The sequence below is a fragment of the Etheostoma spectabile genome, chromosome 21 (genome assembly GCF_008692095.1).
Source record: "Etheostoma spectabile isolate EspeVRDwgs_2016 chromosome 21, UIUC_Espe_1.0, whole genome shotgun sequence".
Taxonomy (NCBI): Eukaryota; Metazoa; Chordata; class Actinopteri; order Perciformes; family Percidae; genus Etheostoma; species Etheostoma spectabile.
The window spans coordinates 1,382,635-1,401,562 of NC_045753.1; the positions used below are offsets into that span (position 1 = coordinate 1,382,635).

The window sequence follows — 18,928 nt, forward strand, 5'->3', positions numbered from 1 at the left end:
AATGTGATGTTCTACAGTATGAACATAAAACATGTAAAGTATCTATTATTTAAAGCTGCACTCATTGATATACCCACAGCAACAATTAATCTTAAATGTGTCAAACTCACAGAGAATGACCAGCATCAGTATTATCACCTCCTCCATGTCCAAAGGTGAAATAACTTGTACCAGCTGGGAATCAGCTTCGTCGTATGCTGTCTGGGTTTCCACCAGACTATAATTCTGTATACATGTACATGTCTGTAAGAAGTGCAAATTAAGCAAACAAAGTACCCCCAAGTTTTAAAAGTCTGTGCCAATGCAGGAAGTAGTGGGCCTTTTTAGGAAGCCGTGCTGAAAGAAAAGGTGTGAAGGCGGTGGATGGATGCGCTCCGGCTCCAACTCTTATGCAGGAGCTTGCCGTTCACTTCCTTTTATACACCTGCAATTAATGTGACAACAGTTACCAGCATCTTTCACTTATCTCAATTACACGGTAGTGGCCATGCACAGATCAGAACAGTCACATTTAAATTAGTCCGAGGTTTATCAGAATTGGCCAAGTGAGAATATGTGTCTTTATAATTTGGGTGGATGTGGCTCAGATGGTGGAGTGGTCACCTACCAATGGGACGTTTGGTGGTTGGTTCCTTGGTCCTGCAGTCCCATGTCGACGTGTCTTTGGGTCAGGGTCAGGGTTAACACTGAATTCCGAATTGGTCCCAATGCTGCGCCAATGGTGTGTCAATATGTTCTTTTTAAAGATGTGTTGGCCATTTTTAGGCCTTTATCGTGAAGGCACAGCTGAAGACATGAAAGGGGAGAGAGAGGGGAAATGACACACAGCAAAGGTCCGCAGGTTGGAGTCAAACCAGGGCCCATAAAAACCTCTATATATGGGCACCCGCTCTACCAACTGAGCTATCCGGGCACCCAATGTGTAAGACTCTTCTGATGAGCAGGTGGCACCTTGAATGGAAGTCACAGCCAACAGTGAAAGAATGTGTGTGAATGGTACCTCTACTATGTAAAAAGCACTTTGAGTTGTGATTAGGACTAGAAAAGCACTATATAAATACCGTCCATTTGCATTTAGTAAGAAATGTGTCAGTCAGTCATTGCATTGTTATTCTCTGCTGTGGAAAAACTAGTGATTGGCAGTCTGGGATGGGAAGAGGCATTGTTATTAATAGCACAGCATTGATTTTTGACTGCCATGCCACACATCATTCAGATGGGACGTTCAGAAAAATAGCTCTGCTCACAGGCTGACTCACACACACACACACACACACACACACACACACACACACACACACACACACACACACACACACACACACACACACACACATGGCAGGATAAAAAGTACTGCTCCACCTATATCCAATCTGTCCTGTAGGCCCACAGAGCAGTGCAATGATGGAGGACTGGCTATAAAGACTTCAGACCATTAGCTTCATTGATACCTGCCAAAGGGGTGGGAAAGAAGGCCGGAGTGGGGGGGGGTACAAGCAGAGTGTCACAACAACGTTATAAAGATGTTGCTGACAGGAAGCATGAGGCCCTGTGAGCTCTGTGAGCTGACATTGTGGCATCACTCAACCCCCCCCCTTCACACACACACTCACACACAAACAAACACACACACACAGGAACATAACAGTAACAAATTACATTTACCCTTGTTACTAGAATAAAGCCTTCTGTTTGTCTCTCTTTTCATACTTCCATTTGGACTTTTTAAAAGTTATACTACAAATTTTACCCGCCGGACTCAGCGCCAGGAAGTATCACATGATATCAGGTCTCGCTATGTAAAGAATTGCTTCACAACACTGCACACACACGCCCATGCAGGAACCGGCTAACAACATAGCGATGGAGTTTTTCCCACTATCGTCATGGCTGAGCCGGCAAAAAAGAAGCAGAAAGCATCGACGGAGGAACAGAGAAACAGCAGACTGACTGAGGGAGGGGTCAAGCACAAGTAAACACAGGGCCGCCAAATATCTATTCTGAAGCTTTAGGGGGGGGCTCTATAGAGAAACCTGCAAGAAAACAGCGAAGAAATGGCCAAGACTTCATAGCACCCCTTTAAAGTATTTCTCAAAAGAATTGTACTTTTTTGGACCTCCATTGGACCTCAGTTTGGAAACAAATGTATAGAGACAAATCATTTTTGATCCCGTTTGAATTAAGCCACAAATAACCTGTACAATGTTTGTTAATTTAAAACATAATTAGGCAAATTGTAATGGGTTCTTCTCTGGCCTGTGTTACACCCTTCCACCAAATTGGGCCTGTAATGTTTCCATAATCCTGCTGACAGACAAACAAACTGAACCTTGGCCAAAGTAACCATGCTGCCACCTCATTTTGCATCCCCCTGTGGTCATTTTGCATCACTTTGTGGCTGCTTTGGGTCTCTTTGTAGTCAGCGTGTGTCCCTTTTTGGCCTTTTCTGGGTTTTCTTGGCAGTTGCTTAATTGCCTTTTTGCTGTCGTTTTGTTTCTCTTTATTTTGAGTCTCTGTGTGTAAGCCCGTTTAGTAAGTCCTTCTGTGACTAACCTCCCCCCCCCACACACACACACACACACACACACACTGACACATTGTTTACAGCTTTCACCTAAGGAAATAGGCACTGCCAATGATGGCAAAATGGCAGGGATAACTACGCCTGTGTCGCGGTAGCATTAAGACTGAGCACACAGTGTCTACCTATTGCACTAAATCCTATCAGAGAGAAGTTCACCTGTCATCCTCTTCTCCCGCCCTACACATGGCAGTGTTCACTACATCATTGGACACTGCTCAGTGTGAGTATCATGTGAGGGGGATAGGGGTAAAAAAGGGCATTTTTATTTCATTATATCAGGCGTTGTTGCCGGAAATCTACTTGCGGCAGCACATCAGAGACAGGGAGAGGGGAGCTATCGGCTCGAGCTGCAACCCCAGAGGATACACTCTCAAAGAAAGTGTGGCAAAAAATGTATTTCGGGGTGGATCTGTCACTGTAACAATTCGTTAGCAGAACACAAGACAGTAAATGTGGTGGAAGAGTCCCATTGCTCATGCTTTTCTCCCTGACAGGAGAGGAGAGAGGCGGGCTCTGAGCTCCCTGGCGTGCTGCCACACTGCCCCCGTGTGGTGGGAGATTGAAACTAGAATGCTGCATGCTGCGGCTCGGTTCCTTCATCATTTGCTGAAGTGGTGTTGGCTGTGGCAGGGTGTGGCAGTAGCTTCACATGATTCTAACCAAATGGACTTAGCCACAGACCGACTTTGGAAATGGCCTCACCATTCATGCAAAATATGCTGTATATGCAAACTTGAGAGCTCAGTTTACAGATATGAAGCATTAATGATAAGCATTTATTCCAGTTGTGGGTCAATTTGAAGATTATGTAGATCGCCTCCATATCTGTGAGTTACATAATCCTGAACCACCGTGGTTCTGGTGATGGTGAGGATTATGGCAAACTCAATGTCACAGCGGGCCACAATGGCAAATGAGAATCACATCAAGCACCATAAGTGTGGTCAAATATCTTTGACTGTAGTAGTGCATGTCTCATATAGTCTTCTCACATAGAGTTTGGTCACAGCAGACTCACAGCCACCTGTTTCAAACTCACTGGTTCTGTGGGATTTTCCGAGTCTTAAAGTCTAAAATGTGCCAAATTCTGCTTTAAAGGAGAACTCCACCAATCTTTACGCCGAGACCCTGATACACCAACCCCATAATCGGCTTTTGGACAGTCTGGCGAGGTCGCTGACTCGAGTCTGTTCGGTGTGGTCCGTGCCGTCGTCCGTCAGAGGGGCCGGCAGCGTTTATTTTGCCCGACTTGACATGCTTGGTCAGAAGGCGGGCACTGCCGGCAATTGGATTTAAATAACCAATCTGATTGGTGGAGAGCTAACCCAGAAATGTCAAGACTAGAGTCTCTCAAAATGTGCCGAAAATCTTTTAACCTGACCTAAAATGATGACAGATTCAGCAGCTGAACGGTCTATTTCTCCTTAAAAGGTTTTCAGAAACCCGTTTCGGGGATCTATTTCAGTCAAATGTGAGATCGTATTCTGAACAAGTCGCCATGACAGTCCGGCTTTGAATTTCCGGAGAAACCAGGCCCACCTGACGCGATTGTCCGAGGCGGTTAGTCCGACTGGTTGGTGTGTCACGGCCATTAATCTTGCTATGATGCTATAAATATGTTTAGTACTTTTGACCACTCAGATTGGCTGATCGGTTGCACACAAAATGGACGAGCTACAAATACACATGGAACTGCTGCCTGAGGATTATCACCGAAGCCTGGCTGAACACACTCATCACGGATGGCAGCTAGCAGCTAGCAGATGGCAGCTAGCAGCTAGCAGATGGCAGCTAGCAGCTAGCAGATGGCAGCTAGCAGCTAGCAGATGGCAGCTAGCAGCTACCAGATGGCAGCTAGCAGCTAGCAGGGCAAGACATGGTAGGGGAATTTAAACAATGTCTGAGTTGAAAACACATCTTGTTGTCATGTAGGGACCTTGTTCATGTTGCACAGACATTTAATTGCATTTTGTGTCTGTTAAGAGGAACAAAGGCTCTAAAACTTGCCCCAACATCTGCCTTTTTAGTTAACTGGGAGCTCTGGACGTAGCTGCAGCTACTCCAGTTTGCTAGCATTGATTTGGGGTTTTCTGTCGACTGTACTTGCATATTTAGATTCAGATCAAGATTAACGTAAAAACTGGCCCAAGTCCTCCTTTAAGTGTTGTTAAGTGTAATTACAGTTTGAAAATCGATTCCCGTCTTTTTGGTTTGGCGCAGATCTAGGCGGGCCAAAATGTATTGTGAACCTAAATTGATATGCAGACCTCATCAAACTGTGTGAGGGGCCAGATTTTGGCCCTCAGGCCTTGAGTTTGACACATGTTCCAGACCAGTGGGTCTCAACCTGGTGGTCGGGACCCCCAAGGGGGTTGCAAGATAATCAAAATAAAATATATATGTTTTAACTTGTGTGGGTTTGGGACATTTCATGTGGTATATTCACAGACAGACAGACGTATGACTCTGTATGGTCGAATGCAGACAGACTTAAGCAATAATAAGGGAAGCAATAATAAGTCGGGGGGGGGGGGGGGGGGGCAGACACTACAAAAACATCTGCTACAGAGCCGGTAGCTAAGTTTCTTTAGAAAAGACAACGGACAAATAGAGTCTTTAAACGCTTCAGATGTAAAGTTATTTGCTGTCAAAGTGACACCAAAATGAATGACAGTCCCTGGGGGGGACTAATCATATTTCAGGAGTTGGGGTGAGGCGGTGCCCCCCTTCTAGCCCCACCCCTTGGTGTCATAAACTCTACAGATTGTAAAGCCCCTTAAACCGAATTTATGTTTTGTGATATTGGGCTGTACACAATTGAGTTGACATGCCATTCTTTAACGTTATGATTCATGAGGGGGCTTTTGCCTTTGTCAGAGTCAGAGGCAATGGACTGTGGCAGTATGGGCTCATCATAACCCAAATCCTCAAACAATGCATGTTATATTACAGTAATGATTCTCCGCCATGTACTAATCCCCTCTGGGAGGGCGGAGGCTGCAGAGATCTACAGGCTCCGTAAAAGTGCATCCAGCTAAAAATGACACTTTTTCATCTCTGTCAGTGAACTTTGGAAGCTGTGCACCCTGAGGAGCGGAGTGATAGATAAGGCTGGCAGGTGTGGAGATGTGTGTTTAGGTGCTGACAGGTGTGTGCAGCCTCATCCACACACCCGTCTTAAGGTTGCAGGGGGGGGATTTAGTGAACCAATGGCTGCCTGCCACCAGAAACCTTCAATATGACACCTGACATCCCTCATTTGCCTCTGTGTGTGAGCATTTTAAGGCAATAAACCAACCTTTTTTGCCAGAGAGACATTTTTGTCAACACCATTTTACATCCTAAGCAATTCAGCAAAACAGCTTCACAAGCTGTGAGAGCTTCCTCTGAAAACAAAAATAATGACTCCGGATTACAATCCATTACAGCACAACAACTTCTTGCTTCACATTTTCTGGCAGCACTGTGCCCTGCCCTCTGTATTACTGTAAGCACGCGAAAAAGAAAGAGAACATCAGAAAATGTTGGGGCGATGCCAATTATGCCACATCCTCAGCGTGCCACAACTGCACACCCCGGGGGGCCTTGTAGTAAGACAGGAATGGCAGACACACACACACTAACAAGCCTTTTGGAGTGGTGATAACAGCACTTAACCATAAATAGTTTCATCCGCCACAGTGTGAGAGAGAGAGTAAAATGACGGTTTAATCCTAGCTTTAAGCCGTGGTATAAATAGGACTGAGAGCAGAACACAGGAGATTAGGCCATGGGATAAACTCTTCACTTGTCTTCTGAGAGCACACCACTGCGAGGTGCAAGGGAGAGGAGAGGAGAGGAGAGGAGAGGAGAGGATGAGGAGAGGAGAGACGAGAGGAGAGGAGCTAGAGAAAGAAAATAAAGAGGAGAGGAGAGAAAAGGACAGGTTAAAGATTATGGGATTTTTGGGCAAATACAGTATAATGAGTGAATGTCTTTTATAATACCCAGGGAATGGGTGGTAGACAAAAGTGTTAGTTTGTGTGTGTGTGACGCAGTACTATTTCATGCATGTAGAACTCAAGTGAAATATTTCAATATAAAGTGGTGTCAAAGGCTTTGTGAAACTTCCGCCCATCTACTAACCCGAGTTAATCCCAGGCATGGCAGCAGCCGCAGATCCACCCAGTGTGGAAGTCTCACTCCCTGCTGCTGACTCAGCATTCATGAAAGCCAGTGGCAGCCAGCCAAGGAAGCAAAGGGTGAAAACTTAATGTTTCAAAGCAGATTCAATCTCAGAGGGAGATTTGGACCCGGCCAACATACCTAATATTTTCATACTGCTCAAGAAAAACTCCATTAAGCTACATTGTGTGAAGTGAGTGAGGGGGAGATACTCGTGTGTTACTTATAAAGTGCTTGGCCTCATTATCACAGGCCATATAAAGCTTATTTCTAGTAATGCCCATGCAATGCACAGCGACTTTATGACTAGCATGTAGATCATACCATACAAGCCATGAGCTGCAGCTTAAAGTCCTCCTAAAGCTGCCTTTAATAGACTGTAAGCCGGCAGAGTGTTGTTAAAGTGCATGTGTTTATGCCCTTTTTTCATGTGTTTGCAAACCACTGATGGATTATCTTATCATGATAGTAATAGTGGGTAGGGGTTTTTTTTGCGTAAAAGTTCCCAGTGGCACATCCAGAGTTTTCTTGTCAGGCAAGTGGGGGACTGAGTTCTGCAGGAGGGGCATAAGCTTTTACTGAAGGAGATCAAGTTTGCACTCTGAGGGGTTGGTGAAGGATTCCTAAAAATGTTAATTTCCAACTTGTCACCTTCACAGTCTATCTGTTCTCCCTCCTGTATGTAAAGTCCAGTAATATTGTGTTTACTCTACAACTGGGAAATATGTCCTGAGACTAGTCTCGCTTTGCCAGACCTTCCTTCACAGCGCTGCGGAGGAGGGTCTGTCTAGTCCACACAACATTCTTGGATGGGAGAAAAACATGCTCTGGTTTATTGGCATTTCTTTAAACCAATCACAATCGTCTCGGGCGGCGCTAAGCGGTGCCTCTGCTAGATAGCCTCAGGAAGGAACCTTTGAACTTGTTGTTTTAGTTGTGCAACAGAAAACTCAGATTGGACAGATAGTCTAGCTAGCTGTCTGGATTTACCCTGCAGAGATCTGAGGACCAGGTAACCATAGTCCTCAGATTGGACAGATAGTCTAGCTAGCTGTCTGGATTTACCCTGCAGAGATCTGAGGACCAGGTAACCATAGTCCTCAGATTGGACCGATAGTCTAGCTAGCTGTCTGGATTTACCCTGCAGAGATCTGAGGACCAGGTAACCATAGTCCTCAGATTTGATAGATAGTTTAGCTAGCTGTCTGGATTTACCCTGCAGAGATCTGAGGACCAGGTAATCATAGTCCTCAGATTGGACAGATAGTCTAGCTAGCTGTCTGGATTTACCCTGCAGAGATCTGAGGACCAGGTAACCATAGTCCTCAGATTGGACAGATAGTCTAGCTAGCTGTCTGGATTTACCCTGCAGAGATCTGAGGACCAGGTAACCATAGTCCTCAGAAATCCTGAGGCTAATGTGACTGATGGGTACAGCCATCTTAAAGCAAGCTGCAATTTCAAGCTGTTGTTGGACACGCCCATTTCCGTCCACTAAAAGTTCTGTTCTTGCCACTGACATGCTCAGATTATTATTCTGTGTCTGGCAACATCATGGAAATGATCCTGACGGATGTTGAACTTTTAGTTAAAGAGTAAGATCCTTTTTGTTTAACATGAAACTTGGACTTCACTTGAGTTTTTTCCTTATCAGCTCACAGACTCGTACGTCTAAGAAGACAGACACAAGGAAACCGATCTAATTAAGGAAGCAATTCATTCCAATAAGCCTCCAAAGCCTACATTTTTAAATGCCCTAATTGGGATCAGCCTATCTAGAGGCACATCTGTCTGCAAGTGGTTTAAAATTGTGGGACAAAGAGTATGCAGGCAGGTTTGCCCACTTAAAAATCTATACAGTATACGGTGCAAACCTTTGGGATGGTCATTTGAGCGCAAACAAAAGTGCATGTACCAACCCCCTGAACCACTTCTGCTCAAATAAAGCACACTTCCTGCTTTGCACTCCCACTGCAGTTCTACATCCACAATTCTTTTAAAACACTCCACACAATTCTTTACATTTGGCACGATCTTCATGAATAAAATCTCTTGTTTTCTCATGGAACAGACTGCTATTCAAAATGCTAAACTAAGATGTTCTCCTATACCAGTGGTGTAGTCTAAAGTATTGTAGTGGGCATACTGTACTATATATTGGCCAGAATCTGCATTTGTAGGAGGGGGGCCGTATCATAGTTGGGGGTCATGGTGTCCTCCCCCAGGGAAGTTGTATGCATCAATAACTTCATTTCCTGAATTTGGATACACTTTTATGCACCTATTTACAGGGGAAATAGGCCTACCTTTTAAGCACATGTGAAGAAGAAAAACACAGATGACAATTCAAATGTGTATCAGAATAATAATGGAAAGTATGTTGTTGCATGTCATTGGGCATTGGTATATGGAAATCTTGGAGCTTTCTTAGTGTATCACATAGACTGCACCCCTGCTCCTATCTACTCAGACTCCTCACATGGGCAATGATGCACAATTGTTCAAGTAGCAATCAAAGCTTTGGCGATAACAGGGCCACAGCTGAGATCTTCTGTTTTAGAGAAATGGCCAACATAGGAGAGAGGCCTTGCAAGAGGAGTGAGAGTAAGAGGAGAAGGGCGGGGAAGAGAAAAGAAAAGAGTCAGAAAGGGAAGGAAAAAGTAGCACGTATGGGGAATTTGCATACAATACAACAATAAATACAGAAAAAATAGGCCTACTGTTTACATATATAAGTATTTAACATAAAAAGAGGCTGTATGCATTAGTGCAGGGTGTGCAAATGTCGAGGGATGTGCAAAAGTTCAGGATTTATAGAGTGTGCAGAGGGCAGGATGTAGGATTGAGAATTAATAGGCAACTACCCCTCGCCTGTAAAGTGGACGAGAGCAGGCGGCAGCACCAGGGGGCAGGGACATAAATCCGCTGTCAAACCAGACAGATTACAGCTGTTTCCTGTTTCAACAGGAAGTCACAGAAACACCCACATCCTGTTAGGTCCTTTTCTGATTTAATAAAATGTAATCAGACCCATACATCAGCTTGTACACAGTCACTGGTTGTTTTTATGAGTAGCTGTCATAATGCTCTACGTGTGATTCTGTACAGAATAAGCCTTTAAATCAGACAAATCCCTCCAATTGAAAATCAATAAAAAGTTTATACAAAACGTCATCATGCTGAGTCGATTTTGAACCATCGGCTGTTAGATCGGCTGAGAGCCAGGCGTTTCCCATCATGCCCTGGGTCCGCCTGGGTCTTGCAGTCAGTGCAAAGCAAATGCGCTGCCTGCATCACAGAACTGTGGCCGCCTAGATTTCGCAAGGGAGTAAGCCAACCTCCACAAAGCGTAGCTCCTAGGGCGCCATTTAAATGCTAACAAGCACTCACCCGCCATTAGCATCCCATTGACTCCCATTCATTTTGGCGCCACTTGGACAGCAAATAACTTTACATCTGAAGAATTTAAAGACTCTATTTGTCTGTTGTTTATTTCTAAAGAAACACAACAATGTATAATGTATTCTGTGTTGTGTGACTGATGGACGTGTGCTGCTGTAACACTGTAATTTCCCATTTTTGGGGGAACAATAAATATCTATCTATCTATCTATCTATCTATCTATCTATCTATTTATCTATCTATCTATCTATCTATCTATCTATCTATAAAAGGCTCAGTTACCTTGTATCTCACGTTATGGCTCCATAGCAGACTTTTTTGTAAAAATAGGCTTTTTGTCACATAGTCAACAAATCACCGTATTGTCAGGAGAAGCTCGCAGACAGTTTGGACTTCCATTAGCTGTTTAGGTTTAAATACTAATGTTAACTTTAGGTTTAATTACTAATTACAGATGATTGATAGACTTGTATAGATATAGGCAATAATATAACAAAAACATATACTAAAATATGAAGAGGAAATCTAAATCTGCTAAATACGCAATAATTCAGATAAATGTATATGATGGAATAGTGGCATATTGTACAAGCAAAAGTCTTGTTCACACATGGGTTTTACATTGAGCAGTGTTCAATTGGTTCTTACATATTTGTATCATCTGTTGACGTTTGCCTTTTGTGTGTGTGTCTTTGGATTTCTGTTTTTTTTTGGAGGCGGTCAGAAAATTACTTTAAACAACTGACTGTAATAGGCAGCACTGCAGCATCAGGACACAGATATTCTCGCGACACGAGAACTAAAGTTTTGGACTCATCTCGCTGCCACAGCGCTGCGGATGCTGTTCTCTCTCTATGGCTCTGGGTGGGACTAAACTGCGCTTTATTTTTGGCTCCAGTGGCTTGCCGTAGCGCCAGTCTCCGCCTCCACGGATAAAAGGCGGCTGCGCGAAGTCTGCCGGTCTTCTCCCACGTCAACCGGAGCAACAGCCACCATCACCCCACCACTCAACCGAGCGTCATAATGTGAGCATACTATTCCTCTTTTACGTGTATATCGATATAAGCCTATGTGTTTAATTCCCCCTGTTGTTTAAACGTCTGAGTTTGAAGCTACCCTTGACGTTAGTTTTCAGGAGTCGGTATTTTCTTTCATGTTTGGTCTAACGCAAAGTTACTATGGCAGAGGTACATTGAAACTTCGCTGTAATGCTGTGATTTCAGTGGTTACGTTAACGCTATGTTGACTGACGCTATAATGGGCTAACGGTGTATTGGTGCTGCAGTCCTGGCAGCTCTGACATGGCAGGTCGGTGCAGCAGCGCGAACAAAAGACCATGTGGCGGTGTGTGAGGCCTAGGCCCGTGCTGTTATCCCCAGAACAGGCTGTAATAGCTATTAGCTATGTGGCTAAATGAATTAGCTATTTCGGCAGTAATGGGTTGCTCAGCAAGGTGAAATTCTCTTCTTTGGCAGGAGTTGCGCTAACTGTAGTCCGGGTTTAAGACCGGCTGTCAAGTGTAGCCGGCCGCAGGCTAAAACTGCTTTAACTTCAGTGATCTGTGTGCGCACGTGCAGTCAAATGCCTTAAAGAAAGGCGAGGATGTTCTCATGAATAAGAGCTGACGGAACACTAATTTTGTCCCTACATGCTATGCTAATGTCGCCAGGCTTCAACTTGGCCGAGCGACTAGTAAAATTCACGTTAGACTAGACTTGAGTAAATGTCAACTGCAGTAACTAACGTGTTTTAATAATTCTTGTATTCACTCTTGAGCTAATGCTCATGATACAGCACCATTAGACATTTTTTTTTTTTTTTTTACTGAAGCCGGTTTTGCGTATGTGTAGGAAGGAAGAAAGTAGACAGAACTTGACGTGTCAGCCAATAACAAGCGCACTTCCTTAAAGTGAAAGATCATTGTAGTCGTGCATCGGCCTATTGTAGGCCGTGTGTCTAACCCTCATGTTGGTCTCGGGTGAAATTTAACCCCGTTTTGCAAGTTAATATTTTTTTTTTATATCTGAAAATAAAACGCTAAAGCTACAACAAAACATTAAACGTCAAAAATACGCGACCAAAACATAGAAAAAATGGCAAGCATTGGGGAAGTGGAAAAAGTCAAAGTGATTAAAATATTGAAAGACGTGACCAACAATGGGGGTGGGCGGGGCTTGTGACAAGTATTACCATAGGGACGAAATTTAATTTTTTTCCCATGGTTAACTGGCAGACAACGCAAGGGTTAACGTTACATCAGCCTGTGATTTGGAGTAACTTTAGCAGTCATCAGGTATGGTTCAGATAGGGAACAGAACTTGATCCTAAACCGGTATTGTTGGAGGCCTAACTTTTGTCTACTCCATCTTTCTGGGGCTTTTGTCACATCAGCTCTTTATTGGTCTTTTAAACTTCAGGGTCAATGATTCCAGTAGATGGAAGAAATGCAGGTTGCGTCCAATCAGAAGTGCAAGAAAAGTGCTATTTTAAAATGCAAGTATTGACAGGTGGTGCATAGGCAGAACTAGATAGATATAGTGTTATAAGAGCAGAATAAATGACAATGTATAAATGTGCTATGTAGTAGCAGTGACATTGTACGACTAGTATGAATTATAGATGTCTATTAACCGAATATATAATAAGAAACTGTAATTAGGGATATTCTGTATGAGCATAATTGGTTGGACTATATGTTTCAATATTCAGACCCTATACACATCCATAACATGACAAGGGGGGTACATTGACAAAACATGTGTTATGATAATGAAGAAAAGTTTTTGCATTCAAACATTTTAATTTGTTAAATAATTTTGAGATTGGACTGAGACAGTTGTATGAATTGCATTTATCTCAGACAAACTTTGGAATTGTCACACACTACATTTATATGGATTGGTAGTGAAGTAAACTCTTGTGAAAAGTAAGAGTTGCCTTAGGTTCTTAGGTGCAGTCTCTGGACTTGAAAACGTGAGGATAAGCAGTCTTTACTCTGGGTAGGCGGGGCTGGCAGCCAAAGTCCCAGCAGCTCAGTTCAGGTGGTCTGAGTGTCAGATCCACACTGCCCGGAGCTGCGTGTCTATGCGTTCACTGTGAATGGGGACGGGGGCCTCTACAGCCCGCCCCACTGCTGACTGTGCCAAATGCGACCGAGACCCGTGAGTGACTCTCCAGCTGTTTTCCTCCCGCAGACTTTTGTATTTCTTATTTTTTTTTTTCTGCTTTTGTTGTAGAATCATGGCAGAGCAGAAGGAGCGCACATTCATTGCCGTCAAGCCCGATGGTGTGCAGAGGGGCATCATTGGAGAGGTCATCAAGAGGTTTGAGACCAAAGGCTTCAAACTTGTGGCCATGAAGATGCAACACGTAAGTAAACTATTATTTTTCTTAAAGCTTTAGCTTAGATGAGCCTATTGCAAAAGAGTTTAACTTGGCTTCTTTCATAAGTCCGTGGTATTTTTACCATCTGCAGTGTATGCACATGACCTTGAGTGTGCCGAGTGCCAGACCTCCGGTGAGCTTAACCTGCGTGTCTATTTCTGCCTGCAGCATAGATTAGCACAGAGTCAGGGTCTCCTGATCCTCTAACATCTTACCAGGAAGTGTGGTTCACTCAGGAATGTACGTTATGTGAGAATGCATACAAAAAATGTTGTGTAATGAAGGTGACTTAGATTAACACTAATTGATGAAATTAGCTCCCGGTGTTGGTGGAGAAGTCGGAAGTGAAATGAGAAAACGAGCCAAGTGCAGTCTGGGAGAGGAGCTCAGCCTGAGAAACGGCACTGATTGTTCAATGGAGAGCAGCAGGTTCAGTTTCATAAGTTACCAGAGCCCCAAACAGCTTCACTAAAATGACTTGAATACTGAGTTGATCAGATTTGACTTGGAGTAGTTAACTCCAGGGAAGTGAGTTTAGCATTGGAGCAGACTAGATTGACCATGTGACCAAAGTTGTTCCATCAGACAAACGGTAAGGGTGGAGGGGACATCAATACAGCATAGTATAGCAATACGTTTTTGTTGCTACACGGATGCCAAGTATAAATCTTTTATTGTCTAAATTGCACATGAAAATATAAGTTTTTGGTACTATAATACTTTATTATTTTTTTTAAATTAAACTGATATAGACGGACTGTGGTTATTAAATGAATCTCCAGGCTGTAGCCAGTAAAGTAGGGCTGAACAATTAATCAAATTTTGATCATGATTTTGGCACAGATCAAAATAATTATCATTTTGGCCATAATTGTGCCGCCCTATTCTGACAATCAAGGCAGCTGCTGCGGTACGCTGATCGGATACCAGTGCCCCTCTCCACACACAGTTTAAATAGTGAGCTCACAGGGATAAATTCGGTAGCATGGGGTAAGGATTTGCTATTAAATCTTAAAATATGGACCTGTAATGGTATAGAATTTGAAATGTCATGTTTGATGCTTAACTTCTGTCCACGCTGTCTCCCTGCTGCAGGCTTCTGAGGACCTCCTGACTCAGCACTACCTTGACCTGAAGGACCGGCCGTTCTTTCCTACCCTCATGAAATACATGACCTCTGGGCCAGTTGTTGCCATGGTAAGAAGAGACATGCAACGGATTGAATAAATTCCTGTTTCACACCCTCTTTTATATACAATTCAAACCGAGCCAGTGAACGCGGGTTGACGCTGGTTCGGACATTCAGTTACAACATGGTCATAACCAGCAGCACAGGGTACCAAAACCCTCACATGCTGAAAATGGCCACAGGGTTAACACATTCAGCAAAAGGGCTAACTGCAAACTCCAGTCCAGCTGAAGTTTGAACCGCTGCAGAGCAAGACTGACTCATGAATTAGGAATAAAATCACAATTAGGATTTGTTTCAGAGCAATTGTATTCTTGGTTGTGGCATTCACATTGACGTGGTCTTGGGTGTAACCTCTTCACCCGGGTCGCACCAGTCTGTCAATGCACCGTTCACCCCTTTTGAAAAGCAAAGTGAACCCTGGTTTACACCTCCAGTGTAAAAGACTGGTGTTTAACCAAAGCCCAGGAGACCATTTATGGAACATTAAACCTGATTTTCTGTTGAAAATAAAACCTGTAATACGTCAGCTGTTTGGAGTACTGTGGAAGAGCTAACCAAGCAGCTGTCTTCATCCCTGTGTATTCCAGGTGTGGGAGGGCAAAGGTGTGGTGAAGACCGGCAGGGTGATGCTGGGTGAGACCAACCCTGCCGATTCCAAGCCTGGGACCATCAGAGGAGACTTCTGCATCGACGTCAGCAAGTGAGTGTTTAGTGAGGAGCCCTAAACATGTCAACACTGCAGTCGGTAGCCCAGAAATAACTTTGTGGGATGTTAGGTTTCTTTCTTTGAGCCAAATTCTCTTAGCTGCTTTGTATTCATTCCTCTCCGCTTGCTTTGTCCTCGTTTCACAGGAACATCATCCACGGCAGTGACTCTGTCGAGAGTGCCAACAAGGAGATCTCCCTGTGGTTTAAAGATGACGAGCTGGTCCACTACACCAGCTGTGCCGCCAGCTGGCTCTACTGAACACTCGGGGGTCCTGCAGCAGTCGGTGCACTGGGTGGAGACCAGTAAAACATTTGCCTCAGATTTCCTTTTTGTCCTTAGCCTGGAGGAGAAGAACAGAAGTTCTTCATGCCTCCGTCCTCACATTCCCCCCCGCCCCTACTCATCATACTGTACTTGGATCTGGTCCGTGCAGATCTGTCTAGTCTGAATTAATTCCTCTGTCCATTCCTTTAGGAAACATTCATCCTTACATGTACAGTTAATGACTTTGGCTGTTGGTTTTGTTAAACATGATCTGCTTTCCAATAAAACGCACACAATACCCACAGGCTGTTTGTTCATTGTTCAGATTACGCATCTTTAATGGACATATGATCCTATGTGACCTGCTTAACTCCGATGGGATTAGGGAATGATTCATGTTTAAATGTGCTGGTTCATATCAGATGCCAGGTGGGATTGGAGGAAGCCTAGTCTAAGACTAGGTTTGCTTTCAGATCCTCTTTGTGCTGTGATGACATCAGAGGACCGTTGTGGTTGAGTACAGGGTTTTAAGTCTCTTTAGAAACCACCTTATTTACCAAATGCACTGTTGATCTAATAAGAAGTCCAAATAATTAAAGACCCCCCCCCCCCCACCAATAAAAATAGTACATGTGAACAGTGGTAGTACTGAGTTTGAAGTCCTGCAGGTCAAAGTACCGGCACGTACTCGTGCACAATGCGTCATAGAAAGTGGAATGTTGTGAAAATAGAGTACTGGTGCTGCCCCTTCAGTGTTACAAGTGTCAGAGGTTCCCCCCCCCCACCACCCTATGAGAAACTTGCACCCCTTCATCAAATCCCAATTTCTGCCAAGTAAAATCATGTAAGAAGTTTTTCATACAATTAAACTAACACTTGTTTTGGTCAGCTGTTCTTTACTAGAGTGAAGTTGAGTATTTCATCAACTTCATTACTTAAGTTTCTGTCTTCACTTAACTACTTTTCACACACTCTTACAAAAGTGCACCATTTAGTTAACCCCCATGTTGCCCTCTGCTCAAATTTGACCAATTATCAAAATGTCTTTTTTTAACCATATTACCCAAAAATTACATGGATGGTTCCCTACAATGTTCTTGAGTACAATAAATGATCACTATACTTGCATTTACAAACAAAAAATGAATCTGTTTCTAAACAATATTTGACATACACCAGTCTGATTTTTCCATCAATATCTGTCAATTGTCTCAAATTATAATTTCTTTTAAAAGAGGTTTATTGACCATGAATTTGAAAAATAAGTAACAGCAGTGGTGATAAGTTGGTAAGTGGTGCGTGTCCAGTACTGGTGGTAGTGGACAAAAGGGACAAAAACATTGAAAGGCTTTTCTATTGTGAGGACAGGAAGTGCATGGTTGGTGTGGCGACAACACAACGGTTAAGGGTTATGTGGATATATTTTAGCAATTTCTATTTCTTTTTTTTCAAATTAGTTGGCACGATGAAAGCTCACGTTGTCCCGGACTACAACGCACCGGTTTCCTTGATGGTCTGCAGCATTCACACGCTCTGGTGGTGTGAGAACGTTGTGAAGTGTGTCCAGAAACGTGAGAATACGGGCTGTGTTGTATGGTCCAAGGTTGGCATGACGGTGGAGGACACCATGCAGACTGGAGATGGCAGAGCACATTGTGATGTTCCCACCACGTTGGCCGGGAACATCTATAATGGCTCTGTGGCCAATGACGTGTCTCCGCCTTCTCCTGGTCTTTGCTAGGTTGAACCCAGCCTCGTCTATAAAGATGAACTCATGTGGGATTGCATGAGGATCCATTTCCAGTACTCCCTGAAAACAAAGAACAAAGATCTGACAATATGGTGTTATCCAGTACTACTGCATGGATAACAGTCATTATAGTACTTACATCCACATGTCCTCGTCTGACCTCTTTGTTTCCTTGAGAGTTTCTCTCAAACGGCTCCTTGTAAATTGGTTTCATTCTAATTTGGTTTCGCTTGAGAATGCGAGCCAATGTGGACAGACTGACTCGTTGGATGTTGTCTTGGATGATGTGGCTTTGAATTTCTCGTAATCTGATTTCATTATGTTCCAAAACCAAGTTTACAACGCCAGCTTCCTGTACCCCGGTGAATATTCGGCCCCTTCCTCCACCATGGTGTCGTCTCTCAGTCCTTTAGAAAAAATGAAATAAAGAAATATACAGGGCTTGGACATTGCAGCCTAAATATTTTTCCCCCACAGTAGAGTACATTGTACAGGAAACTTGTACAGTTCATAAATAGCTGATGTCATACACTGAGTAAACAGGTGTCACCCAACTGATACACTATGACATGGGGTGTACTGCATGTGTACTACATGAAATTTTAGTTACATACCTGTTCTCCAGTCTAAAGGTCCGGATGACAGAGGCGACAGGAAAACGGCTCCAGTTTGGCTGCACTCTCTGTCCAGCCTCACGCATTCTCAGCCCACGGTGGATCACATGATCTACCGAGGTTGCTCGGATTTCATTTGAAAGTGTTTGTCTTCTTTGGCCATGAACTCCTCTACCTGCTCTACACCTACCTCTCACTCTTCCTCCCCCTCTTGTTCTCAACCTCCCTCTTCCTCTTCCCCTTCCTCTCTCTGCAACGTCTTCCATTGTTGCTGTTAAAAAAAGGTGCTCACCTGTGGTCTTTTTATAGTGCTTACATCCTGATTGGAGTGTTGGCAATTAACCAATGAGGTGTTTGGCCAGGTGGCACATGTAATTAGCCAATTACCTCATGTAGTGTCATTTTGAATAGCAGTGTTTTGAAATGGCAAACATGTGACTTTATGTCAGATTGGTGTGTCTTATGCAGGAAACTGTGTTCAGTGCGTTTAAAAAGTGGCATTTTGAAATGCAAAATGTGTGTAAAGCAGAAAATGTGTTTAGACTTTTGGAGACTTGAGAGGAAGTTTTGCTCTCTGTGTGTCAGTTTAAATAATTGTGCTGTGCATGTCATTTTAGTGTGTTAGCAACTGGAAAAAACTGTAAATGCTACTGCCTGGTATTGCCTCCACTGGTCCTTTAAATGCCCCTGCCTTGTACCCACTAGTCCTTTAAATGCCCCTGCCTTGTATTGCCTACACTGGTCCTTTAAATGCCCCTGCCTTGTACCCACTAGTCCTTTAAATGCCCCTGCCTGGTACTGCCTCCACTGGTCCTTAAAATGCCCCTGCTTGGTATTACCTCCACTAGTCCTTTAAATGCCCCT

The 18,928-nt window shown here is 43.7% G+C and overlaps 1 protein-coding gene across 2 annotated transcripts; it reads left to right on the plus strand.

Moving 5' to 3' along the window:
* Positions 1-10,963: 10,963 nt before the first annotated feature.
* On the plus strand, positions 10,964-15,998 carry nme2b.1 (NME/NM23 nucleoside diphosphate kinase 2b, tandem duplicate 1). Of its 2 annotated transcripts, none has more exons than XM_032501935.1 (5): positions 10,964-11,176; positions 13,388-13,520; positions 14,631-14,732; positions 15,315-15,427; positions 15,580-15,998. In XM_032501935.1, the coding sequence occupies exons 2-5, from the start codon at positions 13,392-13,394 to the stop codon at positions 15,692-15,694; spliced, it is 459 nt and encodes a 152-aa protein (XP_032357826.1). In that variant the 5' UTR covers positions 10,964-11,176; positions 13,388-13,391; the 3' UTR covers positions 15,695-15,998. The 2 variants fall into 2 exon arrangements, with proteins under 2 accessions (XP_032357826.1, XP_032357825.1); XM_032501934.1 differs by lacking the exon at positions 10,964-11,176 and adding an exon at positions 13,213-13,312.
* The last annotated feature ends 2,930 nt before the right edge of the window (positions 15,999-18,928 follow it).